The following is a 27,900-nucleotide window of genomic DNA, read 5'->3' on the forward strand; positions in this document are numbered from 1 at the left end:
GGACGCCTCAGAACTGGTAAGAAAGAAAGAGAACGACCTGGAAAGCTCAGAAGGATCTGGGAAGCACCCGTAGCCCTCCATGACGTCGCATCCCCTACACTGACAGTCCTTCCTGATGTACCACGCCACACCCACTGTCTATGCTGAGCCTCTCCTCTCTGTGCTCTCAGCACTTTGTCCTGACCCCTAACTCTTTACTTAGTTTATACTGCAATGATAATGATATATTTTATGGGAGGATATCTTAAAAAGACTCACTGAAAGAAATTCTGAAGGACACACAGTGTAGTGACAGGAATAAGCAAATTTACCAAGGTCATGAATTACAAGGTCAATATAAAAATCAAGCATGTTTCTATCAATCATAATCAAAAAAATTTTTAAGGATGATTGCATTATAGTTGCACCTCAGAATTCCATTAACTCAGAATAAATCTAATGGACAAAACGTGTAAACTGGGCCCTGGCCGGTTGGCTCAGTGGTAGAGCATCGGCCTGGCGTGTGGGAGTCCCGGGTTCGATTTCCGGCCAGGGCACACAGGAGAAGCACCCATCTGCTTCTCTACCCCTCCCCCTCTCCTTCCTCTCTGTCTCTCTCTTCCCCTCCCTCAGTCAAGGCTTCATTGGAGCGAGGTTGGCACAGGTGCTGAGGATGGCTCTGTGGCCTCTGCCTCAGGTGCTAGAGTGGCTCTGGTTGCAACAAAGCAACGCCCCAGATGGGCAGAGCATCACCCCCTGGTGGGCATGCCTGGTGGATCCAGGTCAGGCACATGAGGGAGTCTGTCTGACTGCCTCCCCGTTTCCAACTTCAGAAAAATACAAACAAACAAACAAACAAAAACCCGTGTAAAGTGAAAACTGTAAAATACCAAATGGCGTGCACAAGGATATCCGCAGCCCAGTATGTAGGATGACAGTGGAAACTACTCAAATGCTCGTCAACCTTGGAATGTCTAAATATACTGTGGCGTGGTCAGCGGAGTGCTGCATACCCACACGAATAATGAACTACAACTACTGTTGGTATGAGTGGGTCTCGTGAACAGACCTATGATTCCAGTTACACAAACCGCCAAGCCCGGCTGCTAATACTCGACGTTAGAAGTGAGTAGTGGTGACTTTGCAGGAGGGGTCGTGTCTGGAGGAGTACAAGAGGACGCTGGGAGCTGGTGATTTTCTCAAGCTACAGGCTATTTATGTGGTTGTGTTCAGTTTGGGAAAATTCCTTTAGCCATGCACTTAAGATGTTTATACTTTTTAATTATTTTTATTTATTGATTTTTAGATAGAGGAGAGAGAGAGAGAGAGTGAGAGAGAGAGAAAGAGAGAAAGGGGGGGAGAAGTGGGAGGCATCAACTCGTAGTAGTTGCTTCCTGTATGTGCCTTGACCAGGCAAGCCCAGGGTTTCAAACCGGTGACCTCAGCATTCCAGGTCAATGCTTTATCCACTGTTCCACCATAGGTCAGGCAAGATGTTTATACTTTTTATATGTCTACTACATATCAATAAAACATTTTTCTAAAACATCTAATATTGATGCTATATGCAGATGGTATGTAAACATTTAGTGTGTGTACCCCAGGTTTGGTAAGTCAGATTGCTGTCATTGACACTGCACACGGTAGCTGTGTGACCTTGGACACCCAACTAGGGCACATGTATGAACTACTTCCTCATCTTAAAGTAGGCATAATATCATCCTTGTTTAGTCATATTGAGAATTAACATGACACATAGATGCCTTTGAGAAAATGCTTATTTCCTTCTCTATAACAATGTGTTCATATGTGTGTAAAAATTACATGTGTATATATGTATATACTATAAAAATAGGCGTATCTATACACAGGCATACATATCTATAATCTAATGCAACAACTCAGTGAATTTTATATTGCAACTTATAGTGAGACTCAAAATGAACTGTCTATCAGTGAAATGTATCTATAAACATATTTATAGTTTACATTTATAGACCGAACTAAGTATAAGTATATATTTATGTAGCTGTGGTCAAATACAGAGCGGAATTCATTGAACTTTTTTTTTTTTTACAGTGAGATTGTGGCCGTATTTTTTTTCCCTCTCTAAAAGCTATTATGCATATTAAAACATATCATTAGTTACATTCAGGTTGTTAGAGATGATAGGTTGGGATCTAATAATGATTTTTCTCCCTTTGCAGCTTGTCAGATTTAATCAGCAGGTAATCAGACGTTGATGGAAAATGAAATTCAAAGTTATGCTCCACTCTTCCATATTTACATGCATCATCTGAAGACCTGAACCATTTTATAGTCCAAAATGAGAGACATGGCTTTTATTTCCGTTCACTTAGTAATTCACATATTCATTTATTCAAATATTTATTGAGGACTAATTTACCCTAGATGAGACGCAGTAAATAACCTGTCAGATACGTGTCAGATCACAGATGTGACACGGACAAGAAGGGGGTAGGCCACGTGAGATGAGGGGGACGTGCACAGGATGAAGCGGGGAGGTCTCTCCTGGAAGATGACATCTACGCGGAGACAGACAGGAAGAGAGGGAGAGTGGTGGTGATGGGAAGGGGGCGAGCCTTCTCCTCCTGACCGGCGGAATCTCGCCGTCTTGATTCAAAACCAAGTGATCCAAAACAAAGAATGGAAAAGTCTCTCTCTACTCCAATGGGGCGTTTCCTGCTGTGTTTCGTTTTGTTTGCTTTGCTTGTGGATATTTGGACTCAACCACAATGGCGTCCGTATCGCTGACATCTGAGCACCGGTTCTGATGACCGGTGCCGATCGTTGAGGTTCTGGAACTCAGTATTTCCGGTTCTAGCTCCTCTTTTCAGAGTCCTCACTTGTAAAATGTATTTACATCGCAAGTAGGCTTCAGGGTTTTTGAGAACAGTCTTGTTTTTTGTCATTGTAAAACATTCAGATGTCAGCTACTCAACATCAGGCTTCTTTCTTAAAAGACCAAAAATACCAAACGATTTATAAAGCATATATACACATACACAATTTACACATGTTATATTTTAAGTTAAATATAATGTGAAAAAAGAGACATTAACATTTAGATTAATTTTTTTTCAGCCAGCCAAACTTATATTTTTCGACATTCTAACCTAATTAGACAATTTAAAGAAAAATAGGTATCCTGTGAATTAGCAGGAATTTTCCTCAGAATTTTAGATGGACAGGATCCTTCAAGCTCTTTCTAATATGATTCCTTAGTTCAGTTGGAGGTCTGGGGGAGGCGGGGGTGCCCTGAAAACCAGAGTGGGCAACCGTGATCTGCGGATGCCAAGACCAAGGTCAGCTTTAGATCACAGTGTGTCTGTAGTGGGAAGAAGAGCCGATGGCATGATCATTTTGTAAGTAATCTCTGAAACGTTTTACACCGCTCTGGTTTGTTAACAACTAAGTTTTGTTTTGTTTTTTTAAAGATTTTTTTTTTCCCCCGAAGCTGGAAACGGGGAGAGAGAGACAGACTCCCGCATGAGCCCAACCGGGATCCACCTGGCACGCCCACCAGGGGGCGACGCTCTGCCCACCAGGGGGCGATGCTCTGCCCCTCTGGGGCATCGCTCTGCCAAGACCAGAGCCACTCCAGCGCCTGAGGCAGAGGCCAAGGAGCCATCCCCAGCGCGCCCGGGCCATCCTTGCTCCAATGGAGCCTCGCTGCGGGAGGGGAAGAGAGAGACAGAGAGGAAGGAGAGGGGGAGGGGTGGAGAAGCAAATGGGCTCCTCCCCTATGTGCCCTGGCCGGGAATCAAACCCGGGTCCCCCGCACGCCAGGCCGACGCTCCACCGCTGAGCCAACCGGCCAGGGCCAACCGGCCAGGGCCAACAACTAAGTTTTGATCTCTTATAGTCTTCGCCTCTGTGCTCACGGCAGGAGAGCCACGATGCATCCGTTGACGTGTATATATTTATATATTGTTCATGGATTAGAAGACTCGATATAGCAAAGATACCAGATTACCAGTGATCTCCCAAACTGGTTTATGACCTCAGTGCGGTTAAAATAAGTCTGTGTGTGTCGCATGCCGTTACGTGGGCTCCACTCCTGGTGACCCTGTGGGTCTGACGTCCCCCTGTGTGCTGGCCTCAGGAGCCCCGCCCTCTCCTGTGGACTCGTGCCTGTGGCTTCTCTCACCGAGTCGGTGCGTTTGCTCTTCCTTTGCTCCTGCTACCTTCTGTTTTTCCCAGCATTACTGTCTTTCACAAAGACCCTTGCCTTCTCACGATGTGCCCAAAGTGGGACAGCTTCAGTCCTTTCCTGGTGCCTCCTGCAATGTTTCTGGCTCAGTTTCCCCGAGGACCCCCTCGTCTGTCTTTCTGGTGGTCCAGGTATTGTGGAGTTCTCCCCCAACACCAGGTTCCAGATGAATCCGCTCTTTTCCCTCCCCACCCTCTCCACGGTCTTTCACATCTGTACCTAGTACTTAGGAGGCCGAGGGTGTGGATGATCTTAGTCTTGGTCCCCAGTGACACATCTTTGCTCTTGGTGATCTCCTCATTCTTCCATTTTTCACCAGAGAGGTAAAAAATTTCTTCTACACTAATCACAAAAGAAAATATTGATTCGTTTGAGTACCTTACATTTAAAAAAATCTGTTCATCACAATAAAATTTTGCCCAAGGTGTCCTGTCCTCAGCACCCTACACATAGGAAAAGAGCTGCCACTCTGCTAAGAAATATCAGGATTCCATTATGGTGCCTCAAAGGCTTTGCAAATATTGACTTTAGACTTTTCTGTTCAGTGTAGTCAACTCTTGACTGCCCAGGCTGATGGGGGGGGGGCATTCAAGGTCAAGGTTAGATGACCAGCAAGACACCCTTCTTTTCATTTCAACAGAGCACCTCTCCTCTCATCTGTTTCATATATGTATTGGGCTTCTTCATATTTTCTGACAGAAGAGTTACCAATAAAAATAACTGAAAACCAATGTCCTGTTGCATTTTACCTATAGGACTTGTGTTCCTAGCTCAATACAAGTATTGACAAGAAAATAACTGATGAATGACTGAAGCGTGTCCAGGGAAGGACATGTAACGTGGTCCATTTTAACTGAGCCTGATATTTGTCACCAGATTTGATAAGTCGTAAAGTAATACAGACTCATAAGATTTAGGGCAGGTTTTTGCTGGGCCAGAGTTCCCATTTCAGCTTTCTGTCACTCTAGATTTGTCTTTTCTGGACATTTTACATGAATGGGCTCATACAGGACATGGTATTCTGCATCTGGTAGAAGTCTTTAAAAATATAGTATACAGTATAGCTTTTACAAGAAGAACTCTTTAATAGGTTGTCTATTTTCTGTTTCATTGATATTTACTTTTTATTCTATTTATTTTGTACCCCTGTGATATATTATGCAAATAGTTTATATTTTATGAGATTTTAATTACTATTTATAAATTTTTTTACGGCTTCTGAGATTTGTGTTATATTAGGAATGCTTTCTAAACTCTAAACTTTAAAAATTTCTCCTTAATTTTTTTATTACCTTTTATGGATTGAGATTTGATTAAATTATTGATCCACCTGGAATTTATTTGGTTTTAAGTTGTTAGAGGAGGGTTTATTATTTTATAACTACACAGGATTATCAATACTGCTAAGTGGGGGTTCCACCCTTTCTCCTTTGATATGAAATGCCATTGTATTAAATTTCTGTAGATTTTTGTGTAGATTTCAGGCCTCTTCCTTCCCCTTTGATTTTATTTACTTACGTGCTGGTGCCAGACTCTGTGGTATTGTTATGTACTTAAATATTTGAGTGGGGTTGTTCCCATTTTTATTTACTTTACCATTTTCAGGAGTTTTGTTGCTGTTTTTACTTCTTGATCTTGTCCATGATAACTTTGTAATTAGCCTGTCTAGTTTAAAAAACATGTTGACGGCTTATTTTTATTGTGATTATTTTGCATTAATAGATTAATGCAGAAGGGTCAACATATTTATGGTTTTGAGCTTTTCTATCAAAAAACATGGTGTGAGGGCCTGGGCAGGTAGCTCAGTTGGTTGGAGTGTCATCCCAGTACACCAAGATTGCGGGTTCGGGGCACAGACAAGAGGCAGCCGGGAAATGCAGAGATGAGTGGAACAGCAAATCAGTGTTTTAGTCTCTCTCTCACATCAATAATAATAATAATAATAATAATAATAATAATAATAGAAGATGTTCCTACTATTAACAAACACGGTGTGACACTCCATTTGTGTGTCTGTCTGATTCTGTGTCTCCTGATAACGTTGAAAGTGTTTCTTTATGCCGACCTCGCAGTCCTTGTTATGTTTATTCTGAGGTGTCTCATCTTCGTTTGTTTCTTTATGGATGGGACCCTTTCTTTGATTCCATCCTCTCGGTGACTATGACTCTCATGCACTGAATGTTTTTTTTTCTGCAATAAATTCTCATCTGTGATGTTTACAACCTTCACTTAAATCCTGTTTCCTTCCTCTGCCCACTTTCCTCACTGTCCCTCACCCAGATTCTCACTGAGCGCTGGTGCGTCAGCCACCGAGCAGGGCTCTGGGCAGAGTGACGCATGACACGGAGTCCCTGTGCCCTCAGATGCCAATGGTCTCATGGCCTCTCTTACCTAAACGAATTTGCTTTTCATTTAGTCATTCAAAAGTATTGTCAGAACGCCTTCTCTATTCCAAACATCATGATAGACATTGTAGAACTCACTGAAAGCACCCTGTTCAATTCAAATTTATAGAGTCAGTATTTTTTAAATGTGCTTTTCATTCCATTATAGTTCCTTTCTATGGGCAGCTCGCAGTCAGCTGGAGAGAAACATTTTATGTGAGAGGATAAGTAGCAATACAAGATGCTGTTACGAAATTGGATGGCATACACAGAAGCTCCTAAAGGAGAGAGCAGTGATTGAAAGTGGAGGCTCTGAGCGCAGGGGAGGCTGTCAGTCAGCAGAGCGGAGCCCCCCTTCGCTCCCAAGAGCCGTGGGAACGGAGCCCCGAGGCAGCGGGAGGCCGAAGGTGCGGGGGCTGAGCGTGCCGGCCCAGTGGGAGGCGTGGGCCGCATTGGCAGGCTGGGCTGGAGCCAGCATGGAGGGCCATGAGTGCCGTGCCGAGCTGGCCTGGCCCGGTCAGGTACGTGACGGCAGGTGCTCAGGCCCTCCCCCCCACCCAGCAGAGGAGGGACATCGCGTTAGTGGTGCCAAGCGAGAGGGGGCGGCCTTACCGGTGGGATAGCAACCGGAGGCAGAGGGCAGCCCGCAGGCTGAGACGGGAACTCTGGGTAATGTGGCGGCACGTGTCCAAACTGGAACAGGAGAGAACTGATGTGGTATTCCAAGACGTGGCAGAAGGGCCACAGCCCGGGCTGAGGGACAGGCCTTTGGTTTTCAGGGAAGAGATGGCATTACCACCAGGGTTTCTGGTCCCGGGGATAGGAAAAGCTCGTCATGCTTGTGTCCTCCTGAGGATATCAGTCTGGCAGCCCTGTCCTCTGAATCAAGTTCCTATGTAAAGTGAGGAAAGTGAAAAAAACTTATACGTGAGGAAAATCCTGGTAACACCCTGTGTGTGTTAATATTAATAGCTTATGCATATTTTAGGTTGTAGCGTTAGAATGTAGCAGCTAGCATTTTGCGAGCCAAGGGTTGCTGGCAGATGGCATCTGAGGGACGGCCTTCCGTGAGTGGGTGAGCTGAGGAACTGTCCACAGTGGGCCGTGTTCCTGTCTCGGGTTAGTGCTCCTGCCGGGACCTCCCCAGCCCAGCACAGCAGGTGCATTTCCGACCCTGGGAAGAATATCTTTGCCAATAGTTCGGAGAGACAAAGCTCAGGAGCAAAGCACCCATTTCTGCCCCTGGGGTGGTGTTCGGGGGAGAAAAGATCACGCCAGGAAGGGAGGTGGTGCCGTTCTTTGGCACTTGGAGTTGTTAGTAGGGTAGAGGTTGGTTCCATGACTGGAGAAGGTCCACCTATTGGTTGTGAAAGAAAGCATGCCACACTCTGTCTACTCCCAGTCTTCAGGAAGACCCTGTGACCACCTCATTTCGCCCGGTAAAGTTTTCTGTCACCAGTGGGCTGATGATGACAGATGGAGAGCCCAGCAGGGCAGGGAGACTCAGCCAGTGTCGCTCGCAAGTGCCCGACCAAACGCCCGAAGTGTTTGTAGTAGAGTGCCTCCTGCACATGCTAATGATGGCCCTCATAGCGGAAGAAGTAGAAAGGAAACAGATTTGTCGCCATTGTCAGTGAAAGACAGAGGGAAGGATGGTATTTTTCAAGGGCCACCAAGGCCAATTGAAGACAGAAAGAGACAGTTGAGAGGGAGTAACTGGAACAGGGAGGTGGGTGTCGGGATGGAAGGATGGGAGCAGGCGGAAGGGACTGGGGTGGAGCGTAGGCATGCGGTGTGGGTCCTGACAAGGAATGAGCCGTCCGGGCAGGAGGACTCGATGGAGTGTGTCAGTTCCTCAGCCCCTGTGCCGAAGCCACCCCAATTAGACGGGCACCGCCAGCTCTTACATGTCTCACAAGCTGCCAAGTAGTATTTCTTTTCTTGGTATCAAGCTTTCTCCGAGCTGAGATACTCGAAACTTTCTTCGAGGTAGAATAGACCTCATAAAAGTGTCAGAGTGGAGTAGAGTTCCACTTGGTCTTACGTGAATTCACAGTGAAGTTTCAGGCCAGAATTCAAAAAAAAAAAAAAGTGCTTAAAGCACTATCAGTCATCTTTCTTTTTAATTTTTTACAAGATGTAAAATATATTTTCTGATCATAAAAGCAACATGTGTTCATTTAAAAAATTAATTAATGTAGAAGTGTATGTCTGAAGTTCACAGTGAGCCCTCCCTTCCACCAGAGGTGACCGGGGGGTCGGTGTGTGTGTAGAACTGACCGAGCAGAAGTAGGAGCGAGGGAGAATCCAGGTCTGCCGTTAGCTCCCCGGGGCCCCAGCCTCGCTTTCAGTTATCTGGATGGTCCCTGCTTTCTCATCTGCAAAGAACTGGTCATAATAACTGGGTGGCCATAAAGGATTAGATGATATAACATGTGTAAAGATAATGTGTGTAGAACAACACAGTGCTTGAAAATTAGGAAGTGTGTAATAACAAAAGTACTCTTAAATGTCCGTGATGCATATGCTATGGTTTTATATGTATTTTTAACTTTTTTTTATATCCTATCTATGCTATACACATATTTCTATATCAGTACATGTAGTTTTTTAATGATTTCAGATGTCATTGTTCCTCACCCTCTCTAAATAGGCTTTTAAAGAAGCCTATTAACTATCAAAGTAATTAATAATGATCATTGCCTGGGCTAGATTATATGTTTAATAAAAACTGTGAGAGGGGGCAGGGGGCATCCTTTTCTTGTTCCTGACTTTAATGGATCTGCCTCCCCTGTCAAGAGGCTATATATATGAATGAATAATGGCCAGATCATTTATGAAAATAGAACTCTGACTCACAGCCTCTGCAGAAACAAGTCCAGGGCGCCAAACCACCACCTCTGTAGCAGCTGGCCCGCATCAGTCAGGACTTGGTGGTGAGCTGCCAGCTTCCTTAGTTTTTACTTCACTTCCAGCTCAGGGCTAGCCACAGAAAGCCAGCTTCGTACCCTTAACGATAACCTGTAAGTGCCCTGCTTCCAGTCACCCCGCTCCCAGCCCCCACCCCACGTCCTAACCACCTCCTTTCAGCGCACACCTGATGCCTCCTGTGTTTTCACTATGGAGCTCCCCCTCCCCTGCCCCCTGGGGGCTGCTGCCTCGCAGGAGTGATGGTGGCTACCGCCCTCGCCCTGGTGTAGCGAGCTCTGAATAGCCTCTGCTTCTCATTTGCATGATTTTTTTTTATTTCTACATACTGTTAGGTACAATTTGCATTCACGAGCTTTTTAATGATGCATAAGCTATGCCCTTCTAGAATGAGTCTGTATTTGTTCATGTTGCGATGTCAGTTACTCTACACACGTGTCTTGAGCACCCGCTGCACGTGAGGGGCGGCGTGAGGCTCGTGCGTCAGGAACCACCGAGCGGATGTGTCCCGGCCCTTGTGGAATTGATGGTCTAGTGGGGAAGACAGGCACCAACCGAAGTCACCTGATTTGGGGGTGAAGGAGACTGACAGGTGGGCAGGGAGTAAACCTGGAAGAGTAGGGGGGGGCCTATAAACTGAGAGAAGGAGGCATTTCCAGCAGGTCACTTGTGTCAAGAGCCATCAAGAAGTCAAGTGTGTCTGTCTGACTGTCTCTCCCTATTTCCAGCTTCAGAAAAATGAAAAAAAAAAAAAAAAAAGTCAAGTGCAAGGTGGGCAAGTCAAGAATGGGCATGATGCTCTTCTGCTTCAACTGTGTTTCCCCTTTATTTTCCTGTGTGGTTTGTTTTTTCTGCTACCTTCACCTGTTAGGTCCATATTTAAGTAAGCGTTTTCCAGACCCTTTATAGCTTGAACAGATCTCCAGTGTGACTTCCAATTTTTCAGAAATTTAATATGTAAAAACTGCATATCGAAATCTTCCCAACTAGTATTTATTTCCTGCACCAGAAAGCTGGCAGTGCAGCACGCTCCCGTGACTGTTGTCATTTACTTGACAGCGTTTGTGTTGAGTAGCTAATCCCGCTCTGCGTCTCCTGCAGTGTCGGCAAGAAGAGGCTTGCTCTGTGACTGGCACCTGTTAATTAACTAATGCGGAGAGATGTCACTGGAGGAAAAGATGGCCATGTGATAATAGGCCTGCTCTGTACAAATACTAAAATAACTTTTGCAAAATGAGATTTTAATGAAGCAGGCTTATTTCCAAGGCAGAACGCCTTGGTGTCATGCGATTTTCTATCCCTTCTGTTTCCTTATTTTTAAGCCTGTTATAGGTCCCTGGTGGGGGTACAGATTCAACCTGGAATATGAAGCCCTCCCCTTACCTCCTTTCCTACCCTTATCTATTCCTCCTTACATCTTTTTAAACAATTTTTTTTTGCATTTACTCACTAGGCAATAGTCTCGTTTTCCTTTTTTTAATTGTTAGCAGTCACTTAAATTACAGAAAAGCAGTCTTGCATGGTGGGTGGGTAATAGCTCAGACCCTGGAGGCAGATGGCCTTGGCAAGGCTGCCTAACCTTTCTGAGCCTCAGTTTCATCATCTGTGAAATGGACTTGTAGATGGGATTTTTGGATAGACCCCTGTGAAAGCACTTAGACTAGTACCTGGCACATGGTAAGAGCCGTATGGGTTTTTGCTATCATTACTGTTTTTCCGCACTGGCTTATTCTAGTTCAGTAGTCCCCAAACTATTTACACAGGGGGCCAGTTTACTGTCCCTCGGACCATTGGAGGGCCGGACTATAAAAAAACTATGAACAAATCCCTATGTACACTGCACATATCTTATTTTAAAGTAAAAAAACAAAATGGAAACAAATACAATATTTAAAATAAAGAACAAGTAAATTTAAATCAACAAACTGACCAGTATTTCAATGGGAACTATGCTCCTCTCACTGACCACCAATGAAAGAGGTGCCCCTTCCGGAAGTGTGGCCGGGCCGGATAAATGGCCTCGGGGCCGCATGTGGCCCGCAGGCCGTAGTTTGGGGACCCCTGCTCTAGTTGTTAGCTTTAGAGTATCGGTTTATAAATAACAGTCACAGTTTATTCTTGTGCATTTTTACTGAAAGTGTATGGGATTAGTTTTCCACGAAGAGTTTTAATAGGTTTAAAGATAAATAACACTCATGTGCCACATCCTGACATGATTATAAAACATTAGCGCTAAAAGAAACCCCAGATACCACACAGAGCTCCTTCATTTTCTAATGAGGGAATTGACCACGGTCACCCTGTGAGCTCCTGATAATACGGAGACCAGGCGTGAGCTTGGTCAGTCCAGTGAGCTTTCTCTGGTATGATTAGAATTATATTTCTGGCTAAACTAAAAGGAGCCAGTTCATAAACTTTTCTACAAAACAATGTAGTGAAGATAGTGCCTTCACCATGATCAGATTGGGAACTCTGCCTTCTCTGTCCGTCAGTTAAGGCCGACTCAGAGATGCCTCTCATCAGCAGGAACAGAGGCTGAGGAGCTGTAGGTAAAGACGGCAGACTAAGCCGAGAGAGTTACTGCTGCTCCTTCCTTGTACTAGCTTCTTATTTTCCTAGTTACAAAGCCACGAGTTGAGTTGCTTAAAACAACACAAAAATATATTCTCCCAACAGTACTGGAGGTCAGAAACCTAAGTCAGGATGTCGGCAGGGCTTCAGTCTTTCTGGAGGCTTCCATTTGTTTGCCTTGAAAACTCAGACTGGAAAGCTTCTAGAGGCCACTTGCATCCTTTGGCTTGTGGCTCCTTCCTTTCCTCATTCCAGCCCCTTGTTTTCGTCACCTCCCACTACTCTGATCTCCTGCCTCCCTCGGGTAAGAACCCTTGTGATTATATCTGACCCACTTGGATAATCCAGAATCGTGCCCTCACTTCAAGATCCTTGACTTAACCACGTTTGCAGAGTCCCTTGTGTCATGTAAGGGAATACTCAGTTTCTGGGGATGCAGGATGTGGACATCTTTGAGGGAGGGCCCTTATTCATCCCACCATGTTACCCAAAGCCATTAAAATGAGAGTCAACTCTTTTAAATAAATCGTTTACTTGGAATAACTCAAGACAGTGGCCTCCTCTGTCTGTGGCTCTAAGTGCTAAACTGATTTCTGTGCTAAGCCGAGGAAAATCCAGGGGCCAGTGTGGGCTCAGGGGGGTGAGTTTGTTTTTAAGATACTCTCATCTACAAAATTTTCTTGGGAATGGAATTCAAAACGAGTGCTCTGTATCCAGAGTCCCTTCAGGCTCTTGGAAGAAAAAATTTAAGTAAGACGTTCGCCTCCGACCAGAGGGAAAGTGGTCAGAGAGAAGGTGGAGGAGAAGATGGGATCAGAGAAGGGAAAGAGAGGAATGAAATTATATATACACAACACAGCGTTATGAAGAACAGGACAGCAAATCCTGGAGGGAAGGGGGAAAGGAATTGGGGGGAGTGAGTATGGGGGGGGAGGGGGCATGGGGGGTGGCCGAGAGGGAATAAGGGGGTGGGGGGAGATATATTCGGTGAGACACTTAAATCTATGTAAACACAAATTAAAATCATAAAAAACCCCGGGGGGGCCCTGGCCGGTTGGCTCAGTGTAGAGCGTCGGCCTGGCGTGCGGGGCACCCGGGTTCGATTCCTGGCCAGGGCACATAGGAGAGGCGCCCATTTGCTTCTCCACCCCCACCCCCTCCTTCCTCTCTGTCTCTCTCTTCCTCTCCCGCAGCCAAGGCTCCATTGGAGCAAAGATGGCCCGGGCGCTGGGGATGGCTCCTTGGCCTCTGCCCCAGGCGCTAGAGTGGCTCTGGTCGCGGCAGAGCGATGCCCCCTGGTGGGCAGAGCGTCGCCCCTGGTGGGCGTGCCGGGTAGATCCCGGTCGGGCGCATGTGGGAGTCTGTCTGACTGTCTCTCCTCGTTTCCAGCTTCAGAAAAATACAAAAAACAAACAAACAAAACAAACAAACCCCAGGGTATTAGGCAAAGTTAAGGTGATAATGCTTAATGAGGAGGCAGACCCCTGTGCAGTCAGACAGAGAAGGCTAAGAAGCAAGTTCTAGGTCAGGGGTCCCCACACTTTTTACACAGGGGGCCAGTTCACTGTCCCTCAGACCATTGGAGGGCCGGACTATAAAAAAAACTATGAACAAATTCCTATGCACACTGCACATATCTTATTTTAAAGTAAAAAACAAAATGGGAACAAATACAATATTTAAAATAAAAAACAAGTAAATTTAAATCAACAAACTGACCAGTATTTCAGTGGGAACTATGCTCCTCTCACTGACCACCAATGAAAGAGGTACCCTTCCAGAAGTGCGGCGGGGGCCGGATAAATGGCCTCAGGGGGCCGCATGTGGCCCGCGGGCCATAGTTTGGGGACTCCTGTTCTAGGTGATATACCAGTGAGCCACTGGTCCATGTCTCTAGAGGAAAACTGTGCCTCCGAATAATGCATCCGAAGGAGGACTGGAGAGGAGACTTGTCTGCCAGCTCACTCGTATCTGCTGCCTCTGGCTGGTGAAAGGTCACCCCACGGAGAATTTACTGCGCTGTTCTACATCTCACCCCGAGTGCTGCTGGGAGTGGTGAAAGCAAACATGAAGAGGAGCACGAACAGCAAGACCCCCAGGGAGGGAGAGATAGTATGCGAGTCTGGAGGAGGAGCAGGTGATGGGCCCCATTGAGAGGGTCTCTGAGGGCCTGACCCCAAACGCGTTAGGGAAGACTCTGCCTTGGACACCAGAAGGAAACGGTACAGGATCACAACTATACCATCACGTAAGAACTGTGCCTTCTCCTGCCGACTCCTCTTTCCTGGACCTGGCCTAGCCGGAGAGGACCAGCAAGGATGAGAGGGAGAGCCAGCCTCATTCTGCTTCCCCAGTGCGGGCTTCCTAGAACGATGGAGCTGAGAGACGGGAGGGGCTAAACAACTTGAAATAGAGGTTGCAGTTATGTGATTAGACTGGACTGGACTTTTTACCGTCTGAAAGAGACTGAAGGACTGTATAGCTGAGCAAAAATAAAGGAAAGCAATAAAAAAAAAATTCACCTCTGTCTTATTTGAGACGTCCCCCGCCTTGATTTCAGCGGGGCACGGAATTGTGAGCTGGTTTGTCATACTCATCAGTGAAACTTGTTCAGTGTCCCTCTCCTTAGAGGGGAAAGCCAAGCTTTCTGGGCTCGTGGCACTGGGCAGGGGTGAGGGGAAGGCTGGAGCTGGGGAGTGGGAGCCAGGCTCTGGGGCAGCAGGGTCAGAGCGGGCAGTGCAGATGCAGGAGGAAGATGAAGCCAGGGGAAGGTGTTGGCCCGGTGTGGGGCACCGTGTAGGCACCCAGGGCCTCTTATACAGGAGCTGGATTGGCAGAGGCAAAGGCCTGCCCTGACACGAGTTATAAACCTGCAACCTGAGAGATGTTTGGACGTGTCTTTGCAGCAGGGGTCATTCCTGTGTGGGAATGGCTGCTCAGTAACCTCTGGCCACACGAGGTCGAGTGAGCTTGGAAGGTATGGCTCAGGACCCCGCAGTTCACCGCCGCCGCCGCACACCCTGTCAGCGTGTCCGAGACCGGCATCGCCACTGTCACCCTCCACGCTTTTCTATTATAAAAGCAGACTTTTGACTCGGCTGATGTGGCGCGATTCTGGTTTTGGTGGTCAGGCGTTGACCCGTGTGGGAAAGAACGATTTCCCCACATCGAACGTCCCGGAGGCTTCTCTCCTCCTCTTCCGGATTGTCTGCTGAGGTTGACTTGAATGAACCCTAGTGGGAAGGACCACATGTTCGTGTGATGTGAATGTCAAATTATCGAGAAGGAAGCCTCTAATTGGGGAGGTTACATTTGGATTGAGAGTGTTCTATTCAAATCATTAATGATAGAAATATGAAGTATTTTCAAAAGCTTGACATTTCAAAATGTACTCTCATATTATTTCTCTACTCCCAAGAGATTTTGAAACAGTAATAATATAATAAGGATACAGCGATCGGAGCTAGGAACAGCTCATCCATGTTAATATTCCCAGAACATTAAACACTTATAGTAACTTATGGGGAGGGGGACTTCTTTAGAGATTTGCTTATAATTAATATAAAATAATTCTTGGATGTTTGGATGACTTGGTTATAATTAATGCAAATAATTCTTGGATTCTCTGGCTTAATGAATGCTGGTTTGTTTTGGAGATGTTAGGATAGAGTATTAAGAAGTTGTTATGGTGGCATTGGACCGGAGGACAGGCAAATACTACAGCACTCTCCCAGATGTCTTTGTACAGCATCTCTGGGGGAGGTGACAGGCAAGCGAGACACAGAAGCCCTTCTTATTATGCTGTTCTGAATGGAGGCGGCTTGTAGCCTCGCTTGCTCCCTGAGGTCCACCTGCTGGTCTGGGAACAGAGTTGGTGGTGGGTTTCCCTGTGTGTTGGCCTCAGTGTTGGAAGTTCAGCCTCGGATCTCGACACTCCCATGCAGGAATGCATCCCATTCTTCAGGCAGGTGCAGGCCAGCCAGCCCCGGTGGAGGGAGCGGGACCACAGCCACGGTGGGGCTCTGCATTGGCCCAGGCAGGTGCAGGCCAGCCAGCCCCGGTGGAAGGGGCGGGACCACAGCCACGATGGGGCTCTGCATTGGCCCAGGCAGGTGCAGGCCAGCCAGCTCCGGTGGAGGGAGCGGGACCACAGCCACGGTGGGGCTCTGCATTGGCCCAGGCAGGTGCAGGCCAGCCAGCTCCGGTGGAGGGAGCGGGACCACAGCCACGGTGGGGCTCTGCATTGGCCCAGGCAGGTGCAGGCCAGCCAGCTCCGGTGGAAGGGGCGGGACCACAGCCACGGTGGGGCTCTGCATTGGCCCAGGCAGGTGCAGGCCAGCCAGCCCCGGTGGAAGGGGCGGGACCACAGCCACGGTGGGGCTCTGCATTGGCCCAGGCAGGTGCAGGCCAGCCAGCCCTTGTGGAGGGGGCGGGACCACAGCCACGGTGGGGCTCTGCATTGGCCCAGGCAGGTGCAGGCCAGCCAGCTCCGGTGGAGGGAGCGGGACCACAGCCACGGTGGGGCTCTGCATTGGCCCAGGCAGGTGCAGGCCAGCCAGCTCCGGTGGAGGGGGCGGGACCACAGCCACGGTGGGGCTCTGCATTGGCCCAGGCAGGTGCAGGCCAGCCAGCTCCGGTGGAGGGAGCGGGACCACAGCCACGGTGGGGCTCTGCATTGGCCCAGGCAGGTGCAGGCCAGCCAGCTCTGGTGGAGGGGCGGGACCACAGCCACGGTGGGGCTCTGCATTGGCCCAGGCAGGTGCAGGCCAGCCAGCTCCGGTGGAGGGGGCGGGACCACAGCCATGGTGGGGCTCTGCATTGGCCCAGGCAGGTGCAGGCCAGCCAGCTGGTGGAGGGGGCGGGACCACAGCCACGGTGGGGCTCTGCATCGGCCCAGGCGTCTGGAGCGGTGCTGAGTGAAGCCATAGGCAGCTACTGCATCTCAGCCTGGGTCTGCTTGGAGAGAGAGAAGAGGAGGGGAAAACGGCCAAAACAACCACAAGAGCCGGGGCCGAGTGGCTGGGCCTCTGCCTGGGTGCAGGCCCCTGGCCAGGCTGCATTGTCCCCAGCCTCGTCAGTAGAAGAGGAAGGTGAGAGACGGTCACCCTCCCAAGCCCACTGCCGGTCTGATCCTTTGGAAAGTTTTCACCGGGGAGAACACTGGCAGCCTCCTTGAACTTCACTCTGTGTCCTGATTGGGAAGAATGAAAGTACAGACGGAGGGGAGTGTTAATTTCTTCTTTCCCTCTGGCTGCTTCTTAGATTTATTCCTTCACTCGGGTAAAACGCGTCCCATATCAGCTCGCTCCCAGAGTTCGGCCGGCCATGGTGGTCCGCGCCTGCCCCGTGGGCGAGGCGGAGAGGCGGGCAGCAGCGCCTCCCTCGCGCCCGCAGTGGACGTGGGCCCCGGTGTCGCCAGCTTATGGAAATGCAGCTTCAGGCCCTTCTCCCTGCCAAGAAAGAAACCGTGTTTCCTCCCTTCCTCCGTGGAGAAATTCTGGACACGGCGTGGAAGCAAATATGTCAGAAACCTTCAGGCCTGTGGGAAATGCAGCCAGGAAGATCTGACAGTTTGAAGCCTGACTTCAGACCCGAGGACCTAACAAGTTCTACCAATGACAGGCCTCCGTGGCCTGAAAATAACCCAACCAAGTGAACTTCTCTCAGGCTCTGAGCTGTGTCAATTAGGCATCCTTGACACCCTTAAAAAAAAAAAATTCTCGACATTCATTGATAGTTGTGGCATTCCAGTACCATGATCCTTTCTCTCTTGTGAATGTGAGCAGCTCTGCCTCCATGTTCTCCAGGAATCCCTCCCCCCGTCTGGGGTTTCTCAACCCTCCGTCTGGAAACTGTGCCTCTCTGAGTCTCGCCTGTCCTCCGGGGGGACTTTTCCCGTGTCTGATCACCTCACACCTCTCTTCATTCCAGCCTTGACTGCTGCTTGGTTTCCAGGGCTTACTCTCCAACTGCGTCTGGCCACTGGCTTTTGGCCACTATCCTGATCTGAAGTGCTAACGGATAGCTCCTAGAAAACCCAGGCCCCGTTTCCTCCAGCCTGGTTCAGGTCTCTTGTTTCTCCTGGGCCCCACTTCCCTGTTGCCACAGTGTAATAGCATAGCTCGCGTTTCTGCTGATGTGATCGTTTTCCTCGTCCCCCACCACAGAGGCCTCCTCATTGGCCTTCTGTTCTCAGCTCCCTGCTGGTTGCCCCACAGGGCTCCGTGGTCATGGAACTGGACAGTGGCCACTAGTAGATAACACTCGAGGGAACTCCCTGATGGGCGGGCCAGGCTGACCACCCTGCACCCAGAGATCAATTTTTATTTTTTTTATTTTTATTTTTTGCATTTTTCCAAAGCTGGAAACAGGGAGAGACAGTCAGACAGACTCCCGCATGCGCCCGACCGGGATCCACCCGGCACACCCACCAGGGGGCTATGCTCTGCCCACCAGGGGGCGATGCTCCGCCCATCCTGGGCGTCGCCATGTTGCGACCAGAGCCACTCTAGCGCCTGAGGCAGAGGCCACAGAGCCATCCCCAGCGCCCGGGCCATCCCTGCTCCAGTGGAGCCTCGGCTGCGGGAGGGGAAGAGAGAGACAGAGAGGAAGGTGCCGCGGAGGGGTGGAGAAGTAAATGGGCGCTTCTCCTACGTGCCCTGGCCGGGAATCGAACCCGGGTCCTCCACACGCTAGGCCGACGCTCTACCGCCGAGCCAACCGGCCAGGGCCAGAGATCAATTTTAACATCATTAAGTGGGGAACAGCCAGAGGGTAGGTCCTGGCAGGTCTGATGCAACAGGACGTCCGGAGTGCCCAGCCCCTCGTGTTATTTCCAGAATAATGAACCTGAGTGAACTCTTGTCTCCAGGTCATATGACCAGTTTACAGGAGATGCAGGGATATGGGAACACCACCACAGGGGAAAAGGTTTTAATTTCTCCAACAAATAAGTGAAAAATTGCAGGCGGGGAAGGAACTGTTAGAGGTTGGGGACACTGAAGGCCTGCCACCAGGTGGACCTTGTTTCTATTCTGACATCAATGAATGATAAAGGACAGTTCTGAGACAGCTGAGTATTTTGAACATGAGCTATGTATTGTGTTACGCACGTGAATTTTTATTAAGTGACAATGTCATTGTGGTTATGCTAAAAAAGAGTCTATCTGTTAGACGATATGGGAGCATTTACAGGAAAAGTCAGGGTGATGGCTGATATTTACTTTAAAATATTGCAATACTAAGAAAAAATAGATGCGGGTAGATCAAGCGAGAATGGCCAACTGCGGATAATTACAAATGAGGGTAATAGGGATTCAGTTACGGAACTGCCTTGTGACTTTCTTTGTTTTCATAATAAAATTTGAACAAGAAAAACCTTTATTTTGGACCCGAAGTGAAGGCCCTAGCTACAAAGAGCTCTGACGATGCGGCTGAGATCAGCCACTTGGCATTGTGTGAAGGGGCTTTGCTGGCATTGTCACTGTCGTAGAGAAGTATTTCACGTACTGTTTCCTTACTGATCCTCTCTGAGCACCTACCCTGGCCGCTGGTGACGTCAGTGCGTCACGTCAGAACGTAGCGCTGGTTGCCCGTCCTTCCCCGGGGCGGCTGGATTCCCAGCCGGAATCTGATGGTGCGTCCTTCGAAGACTGGACGAAGATCAGGAAGAGCACTGTTGCTCACCGGCTGTTTAGTCTGAATCAGGCAGCATGGACGTGGCGACCCAGGGCTCTGCCTCCACCTCGGAAGAGCTAGCTACTTACTGGTCTCATAGCTGGACTTCACCAGTCCTCACCCCTCTCATCCGTTCACCATCTATTGATACAAGCTGCGTCACAGAGTGAGTCATCATGGGGCCCCCAAAGGAAAACACCTTCTCTCCCAAATACTACGCTTCTCGCCCTCCTACCCTGTCCGCAGCTCACGGACGCAGGCACGGAGTCCCAGTTCCCAGCGTGCCCCTGAGCGACGCGTCCTCCCTGCAAGGGGAGGCCTGCTGGTGTAATGCACATCGCAGTAATTGCTTCTCTGTACCGTGTGTCACTGATGACACGTGCTATCAAACCTTGTTGCCTGATAGAGAAATTGGGCCATAATTCATTCTACTTTCCCTTCAACTGTATTTATCGTCAGCTTTGTGATGTAGGCTGGTATCTGCCACAAGGAGTAAACTTTGAATGATATCTCTGTCATTTTGGTTTCTCTCTGCCTGTGGTGACAAAATTAATTACACATGTAGTCCAAGGATTGCTTTGCACTTGTGTAGGAAAACTAGATAAGTTTCCTGGAAATGACAATGTCCGTTGTCTGGGAGAGCTTGAATGGCTGTATTTGGCAGTTGCCATAAAATTGATCATCTGAGAGCTTGGGACAGAGGGATTGTTGGTCCAATAAAATCCAGCTCACAGTCCTTGCTGTCCTTCCTTACTGCGCTCCCCCTCCCCCCATCTGCTTGTGTAAAATATTTGTGTTTGAAGATTCACTTTTTCTAGAACATTCAGACAGTCTACCCATGCCTAAGCGCTGTTCACCATTTAGGCTTATAACCTGATTCATGTTGTATTATCACCACATCTTACATGAATTCATGAATCGGTTTCATGAATTCAGAGGTTAATTCTATGTAACAGTAACAATAGAAAAGGCCAACTTAAATGTAAGCAATACTGTGCCCAAAATGTGAAAAGGACTTCATGACAGATGACGTCAAACTTAAAGTCATTGGAGATCAGCCACGAACACAAGGCTTGCAGAGACAAAGTCATAGAAGCTGGCAATCTCTAAATTTCAGATTTCTTTAAATCATAGTTAATCTCACATTTCAAATGAACTAGCATGCCTGAGAAGAAACACGCTCCAGTGCTTTATCTTCTTGAAATGACCCAGTCACTTGTAGAGCCCTTAACAGACCCCCGGCATTCCTGATCTGTACCCTGGAGCGCTGGCTCCTTGACAGAGGAGTTGGGGGACGGCCTGTTAATATCCAACACCTTTCCTTCCCATGTCAGGGAGCCCTCCGTCCTGGTGAAGCCTGGCCAAGGACGGTGGTGTTTTCCAAAGTGTAGTTTTGGGAACCCTGGCATCAAAATCATTTGGGAGCTTGTATACCAGATATATTCCTAGGCCCCTCGGCAGTCTCTCTGGGGCGGAGGCCTGGAACACTGCGTTTAAAAACCTTTCCCGTGTGTGTCTGATACACAGTCCAGGCCACGGGACTGCTCCGCAATCCTGCCCCGTGCGGTACGAACGCCTGAGCGGCTGGATGTATGTGACACCGTATTTTTATAATACATGATGAACGTTTCGCCCTTCTCCTTTTTAACCCTCAGACCTGGTCCGTCATGTCTGTAACCTGTTCACCGAAACGGTCACACTGTGCTTGGACGTGGACAATAAAAACAACAACGAGACGGCGGCCGCGCTGCTGGCTTCCCTGCTGGACATCCTGCACGGCATGCTAACCTACATGTCCAGTGTCGTCCGGCTGGCCCTGCAGGTGAGACCCTCAGCCCCGCATTGGGGACAGCCCTGCCCCACGTCCACTTCCTCTGTCTCTTCTCTCTCATCTTTCTCTAATGTGCCTTTACTTTCTGGAAAGAGCTCGTGTTCTGTAGAGAGAGACTACCAAATATGCTGCCTTTGGTGACCAGTGTCAAGAACAGATAATGGGATCACAAAATCTACAAGGAAAGTGGGAGCGGCCTCGGCAGAGACTTGGCGAGAACTAGCCAGGGAACCATTCCTGACCAGGATCGTTGACCTTACAGGCTCCCTATGGTTGGCCGAGCGGGGTGCAGTCTTTCCTGTCCAAGGATGGGGCTCCCGCCCACCCCCAACAGGAAAGGTTAGATTGCTAGGAACAGAGGAGTAAGACTTTAGGCCTACACATTCATTCCATTCTCTCTCTCTCTCTCTCTCTCTCTCTCTCACACACACACACACACACACACACATATACACACATACATAACATAAACTCTAGTAATTGCTTTCCCTTATGACCAATAACGTGGAATTGCAGGTAGTTTTGAAAATTGGAATTGTATTTAGTCAGTTTGCCCCAAACTGTACCGTGCTCTGAGGAAAGAAGGGGTGTGGGTTTATTAAGTACCTTTCATGTTGGGATCCTCCACATGCCTACTTCATTTACGGCACTCTAACGAGTCAGCTGCTACTCACTGAGAGCACGTGGAGGCACGCAGCTGATATGAAGTCATTGTTATATTTCAAATCCTGGTAGAACTGCAAGAAATACATGTATGTCAAATGATAGTCCGTTGGCTTGAACAGATGCAGAAGCTAAAGTGAAAACCACACTGTTTTGATGACCTTGCCAAGAGTCGTAGCAGAAGAGCCAAGAGTCGTAGCAGCAGAGCCAAGAATGAATCCCTAGACTCTGGTTTCGTCTGTTACTCATCACTGTGAGAGATGGTAGCTTCTATCCACAGTGAAGCCGCTTACGTATTTTAGCTGATCTAGTGTGGTGTAATAACTAATTCCAAGGTCTCCTCAACAGACGTGGTGGCAGTAAGTGTTTAACATGAACTTGTAAAGCCAGTAGATGAAAATGGCCTTTGAACTGTCGAGTTGTTTTGCTCTACTCCTCTGCAATAATTCTAAGTTAACAGTAGGGCATTGTTAAGTACGTACGGAATCCTGAATTGAGGGCTTTGCTTAGCTTTTTGTCTAGCACTCTTTTCTAATGTCTCTTCAAAGAATAATTACTTCTTATTTCAGTTTCCTTAGTGATAGTTTTGTATTTCTTCAAGATGCAGCTGCTAGTGACTCTCATAAGATGCTTTGGTGATATCAGTCTGTAGAAGATAAGTTTTGTAAGTTGAGGTAAAAGGGATCAGAAGTTTAAAAATTCCAGATCAATAGAAATCCTCTCTTATTTTGATTATTAGGTAGATATTCAAGGGTGTTTAAAAGACAATTCCATAATGCAAGTATTTCCCAATTCCTCTTCATTTGCTAGCGTGCCAATAGATCACTGTTCTTCATTTCTTTTTTGTTTGTTTTTTTGTATTTTTCTGAAGCTGGAAATGGGGATAGACAGTCAGACAGACTCTGCATGCTCCCGACCGGGATCCACCCAGCACGCCCACCAGGGGGCGACGCTCTGCCCACCAGGGGGCGATGCTCTGCCCCTCCGGGGTGTCGCTCTGTTGTGACCAGAGCCACTCTAGCGCCTGGGGCAGAGGCCAAGGAGCCATCCCCAGCGCCCGGGTCATCTTTGCTCCAATGGAGCCTCGCTGCAGGAGGGGAAGAGAGAGACAGAGAGGAAGGAGAGGGGGAGGGGTGGAGAAGCAGATGGGCGCTTCTCCTGTGTGCCCTGGCCAGGAATCAAACCTGGGACTTCTGCATGCCAGGCCAACGCTCTACCACTGAGCCAGGGCCTGTTCTTCATTTCTTTATCTCCTTCCCCACCACTGCACGTCGTCCTGCTGTCCTCTCTCTGCGTCCTTCACTCTCACATCCACCGGTTTGCTTTGGGCTTCGCTTCAGTCTTGGGTCTCCAGGGTCCCCTGGATTCAGTCTGGAAGGGGTGGAGTCCTTGAGACTGAGCTCGGGGAAGGGTTGGGAAACGAAGTGGATTGTCACCAAGGACGCCTCTCCTAGGAGCCTGAGCCGGGTGCCCTTTCCCAGGCAGCAGCCGCCTCTTCCATGTGCAGACACCACACTGGGGATTCTTCCACATTCCAAAGCTTCTCGTAGGAGCGTCTCTGAAGGAGAAGACCTGAGGGATTGAGGGTTGCCAGTGTTTAAAATGACAGCAGTGCTCAGATTTATGAAGCCCTTTTCTTGTTCAGGGAGGAGGAAGGACGTGGTGCAGGAATGTGTACCCGGGTGGCAGGGGTCAGCATGCCCCCAGGAGTTCGGTCCCCACCCCAGCCTGCCTTGTGAGTCAGAATCGGTCCTGGCTTACATGCAGCCCCTGCGGGTTCTGAGTGGAAGGTGTGGACGCAGCGACAGGCACATGCTCCCGACTCCCTGGGCTGGTGGGGGCACGTGCCCTTGCGGCTGGAATGCCTTGGGTTCAAATCCCAGCCCCGCCACTTTCCACTGTAAGACCCTGGGCACATTTCTTCACCTCTCTGAGGGCCTGGTTCCTCAGTGTAAAGGCGGCGTGGTCCTAACCACTCGGCAGTGTTGCTGTGGGACTTCAGTGAGAAAGCAGCAGAGGGCTAAGTATATTGACTGTAAACTGTCTTACTTACATCTGGCCCATGGGAGGTAAGCAATAAATGGATGCTGTATCACTAACAGCAACAAGAAGAAAGGTGCTCACTTCAAGGTCCTGTTTCCAGAGGGTTTCCTGTGGCCTGTGACTTCTGTGTTTCTGGCACATAAGACTACTGAACAAACTAACTCCTAGTAGGCTGATGAGATACTGACTTAAGGTTTTATTTTGCACTTACGAGCCTAGCCCAGGGCGAGGCACCTGCATTTCACTGAGGATTACAAAAGGAAGGGGGTTCGCCCCCAGGGGCTCCAGTTTGGTGGGGAAGACGGTTCAGTACACCACTAGTGATGCAAAGCCTCATCTCTTTACACGCGTGAGGGTGCGGCCACTGAGGGGTCCAGGATGCTGCAGGGGGACTGGGAGAGGGGGCCTCACCCAGTGTGGGGCTCGGGGAAGGCGAGTATTCAGCATAAAACCCGGGTCAGCTGACTGCCCAGTCTGGACCTTGTCTCTTTTCTGAGGTGGTGGGGAACTGGCTATATTACTCTCCTGGGTGTAGACCAGTTTTGTTGCTGTTGTTGATTTGCGGCTGAGTTGGATTGTCGTAAGACTGGAATGTGGCCACCGAGTCCTGCTTGGTCAGTCACACACACACACACACACACACACACACCGTGGTGGTTTGTGGTGGGGGCCCTGGCCTCTCTCTTCAGCATCACTCGGAATCACTCAGTTTGACTCCTCCGTGGCTCCCCCCTGTGCTCTGTCGGCTACCCTCTGTCTGGCTGTTGAGTTCAAGTGGAAGTCGTCTGCCACAGCCCACAGTCCCTCATGTCTCCCCTTCCCGTTGAAGCCTTCAGCACTGTATTGATGATGTAAGTTTCTAACTCCCTGGAGAGACACTCAGGCCTTGTATGATCCAGCCCCAGGGCGCCTGACCAGCCTCGTCTGCCCGCCCGTCTTCCCTGCTGCCCATGCCAGTGCCCAGCCTGCCTTTCCTCGTGTGATTTCTGGCCCTGAAACACTGCTCTCCACACCGGTCCTGTAGACCGACCTCATCCCCACCTTCCAAACGATGAAGTTCAGTGTCTCGCTCTCCTTCTCCCAACACTTCAGCTCTTTCCCCCGCTGCGCCAGTTTTCATACTCTGCCGTCAGCAGTGACTGGAAAGCTTGTCCTCCTTTTCTGTAAGCCCTGAGCTCCTACAGCCCGGGGAATGAGTCGTGTCACCTGCGCATCGCGAGCGTGTGCGTGCCGGTGTTCGGGGAGCACGGTGCGTGTTGAGTTGGTCTGGGCCACACCATTGCACGTGGTGCTCCGTTGTGCGCTTACACCTGCTCGGACACCAGACGGCGGCTGCTTGAGGACTTGCCTGCATCATGATCCCTACAGATGCCTTACTTCCGTGTTATTTACCCTCACTGAGTACTATCCCCATGCACTAGATTCACGTAGCCGTGCTAGACGTCCAGAACTGTTACCCCTGGCCTTTTGGCATGCCGAGAAGTTAGCTGTATTCCATTATCTCATTTTGGATGATACTGTATTGCCAATTAGTATTACATATGGCTCAGAAGCTGACATTCTCAGGTTGTATATATTTAGAACTATTATATTTATATCTCTGGGCACAGTTCCAGAAGTACCATACATAGCACATCCAGCAGCTTCCCCAGCTCAGCCACTGGGATGCTACAGAGCCAGCTGAGACTGAACATGTCCAACGCTGGACTCGGGCAGGGTTCACCTCCCCACACCATTCTCCCACGAGCACGGAGCGCCGTCCTCAGCCTGCTGTGCCAGCTGGAAACATTCCCTTCTTTCTCTTAGTCCCCATCTGATCCGTCACAAAATAATGGAGATGTTTACCTCAAATACCTAACAGATCCAACCTCTGCTCCCACCCAGCTCAGTCTCCCATCCTCTGTTGCCTAGACTGTGACACGGGGTAGGTCAGGACTGTTGGCTGGTTAAAGTGAAGAGGCTGCTGTTCTGTCTCAAGCAGTACTTCCGAAGGCGGAAATGAACGGCCCGGGCTCGGGCAGGTTCAGACCCCGGGACAGTGCTTCCTGTTGTTTTCTGGAACGAAATTCTAACATTGTTTCCCTATGGTGCAAGTTGTTAAAAGGCGAGACACCTGATTTTCAATAAAGTTCTTCTGAACCAAAGAAAGCAGGCAACTCACATTCTGTGCACAGGCCTGAGGTGCAGAAGGAAACGTGGCACTTAGGAGAAGGGCCCCAGGGTCCAGGTTAAGGGCGCGAGGTTGGGCAGCCCGCTCCACAGGCTCTGGCAGAGGTCCTGACCTAGAAGTTGTTCTGTTTCTTTCTGAGTGAAATTAAAAAGAGAGGAAGTGTGTGAATGCAATGTGTATATTCTACAGCAAACACAGTAAATAATCAGTGCCTTTTTCAACATGAAATTACTCATCTCGGTCTTAGAAATCCCGAGGATCAGACGCTTCTGTACAATTCCCCGAAGAAGGCACGCTTAAGATGAAAGATACTCACTTCTCACTTCTTATTCTGAGCTTGGTTTAAGCCTACACTTTCTAAGTAATGTAGACTTCCTGTGCGGACTATTCGTGCAGCAGGACATCGGTCAGCTATTCCGGATGTCACTGCACTCGAGCACAGACAGCACAGGAAGTCACAGCAGAATGCTCCGTGCGTGTCAGCGAGTATGCAGAGGAGTGCCCGGGACGGGTGAGCGTGTGCTGTTTGGAGTCACACGGCTGTGGTTCATCCTCTAGATCTGTCACCCATTAAGTGTGGGACTCCACATGAATTACTTCGCTCCTCTGAACTTCAGTCCTCTTGCCGGAAAGATAGGGACAGGGAGCCCCTTGTCTCAGGCTGGTGGGGAAGACCGCGACGGTCGCTGTCATTTCCCCGGTGGCAGCCCTTGTGTTGTCTCTCTGTGGACCACCCAGGTGTGCCTCCGCAGCCGGACCTGGGGGTAGTGGGTGCACACTTTGTCACGTTCTAGCCAAGCGTGACTTCTCTGCAGGGGCCCGAACTGGAGCCCTGGGGGGAGCTGTGTCCCAGGGCCAAGCTGACTAACCTCCACGCCCCCTTCCCTTCTCTTCCCCCTTAAGGCTCAGAAGTCCGGCTCGGGAGGGGACACCGAGGCCGCGGAAGGCCTGCTGCTGCTCGGCAGACCCCTGGCGGACCTCGCCGGCCTGCTCATCCCGCTGGTAAGCTCGCCTGGCCTGGCGGCTCCCAGAGCACGGCTGCGGTGCAGTCATCTTATGTGAATGTTGTGGTATCTTGAGTCTTTGTGCTGTTTTAGTTCCTTTCAAAACTAGAGCAAGAAGAAATTTCAGAAGGTCGTGTGGCTCAGAATTACTAAATTTCTATTTTATTTTAAAACCAGGTGGGTTAGATATTTAAGTAAGGTAAACTCTCAGGTCCTTCTTAATGAATGTGAGGTAAAAAGAAAACAAAATTCAAGAAGTGAAATTCAGAAAGGGAAATAATTCTCTTTTATAAGGTATTTCAGGGTTACGCTGGGCTGCAGGTCTCCACAGAAATGCAGTGAAGTAAGTGACATTGGATAAAAACAGTCAAGACGACACAGGGCCACCGAATAGAGGAAAAGAACCCAACAGAAAC

General features: G+C 49.0%; 1 protein-coding gene across 2 annotated transcripts in view; it reads left to right on the forward strand.

Moving 5' to 3' along the window:
* The window catches only part of ULK4 (unc-51 like kinase 4), a 400,554-nt gene that overhangs the window by 230,832 nt on the left and 141,822 nt on the right, over nucleotides 1-27,900 (forward strand). For both annotated transcript variants that reach the window (XM_066245324.1, XM_066245325.1), the window contains 2 exons: nucleotides 21,429-21,595; nucleotides 27,384-27,482. In XM_066245324.1, coding sequence (XP_066101421.1) covers nucleotides 21,429-21,595; nucleotides 27,384-27,482 — 266 coding nt within the window. The remainder of the gene's footprint in view (nucleotides 1-21,428; nucleotides 21,596-27,383; nucleotides 27,483-27,900) is intronic.

Source organism: Saccopteryx bilineata, chromosome 10 (genome assembly GCF_036850765.1).
Source record: "Saccopteryx bilineata isolate mSacBil1 chromosome 10, mSacBil1_pri_phased_curated, whole genome shotgun sequence".
Lineage (NCBI taxonomy): Eukaryota > Metazoa > Chordata > Mammalia > Chiroptera > Emballonuridae > Saccopteryx > Saccopteryx bilineata.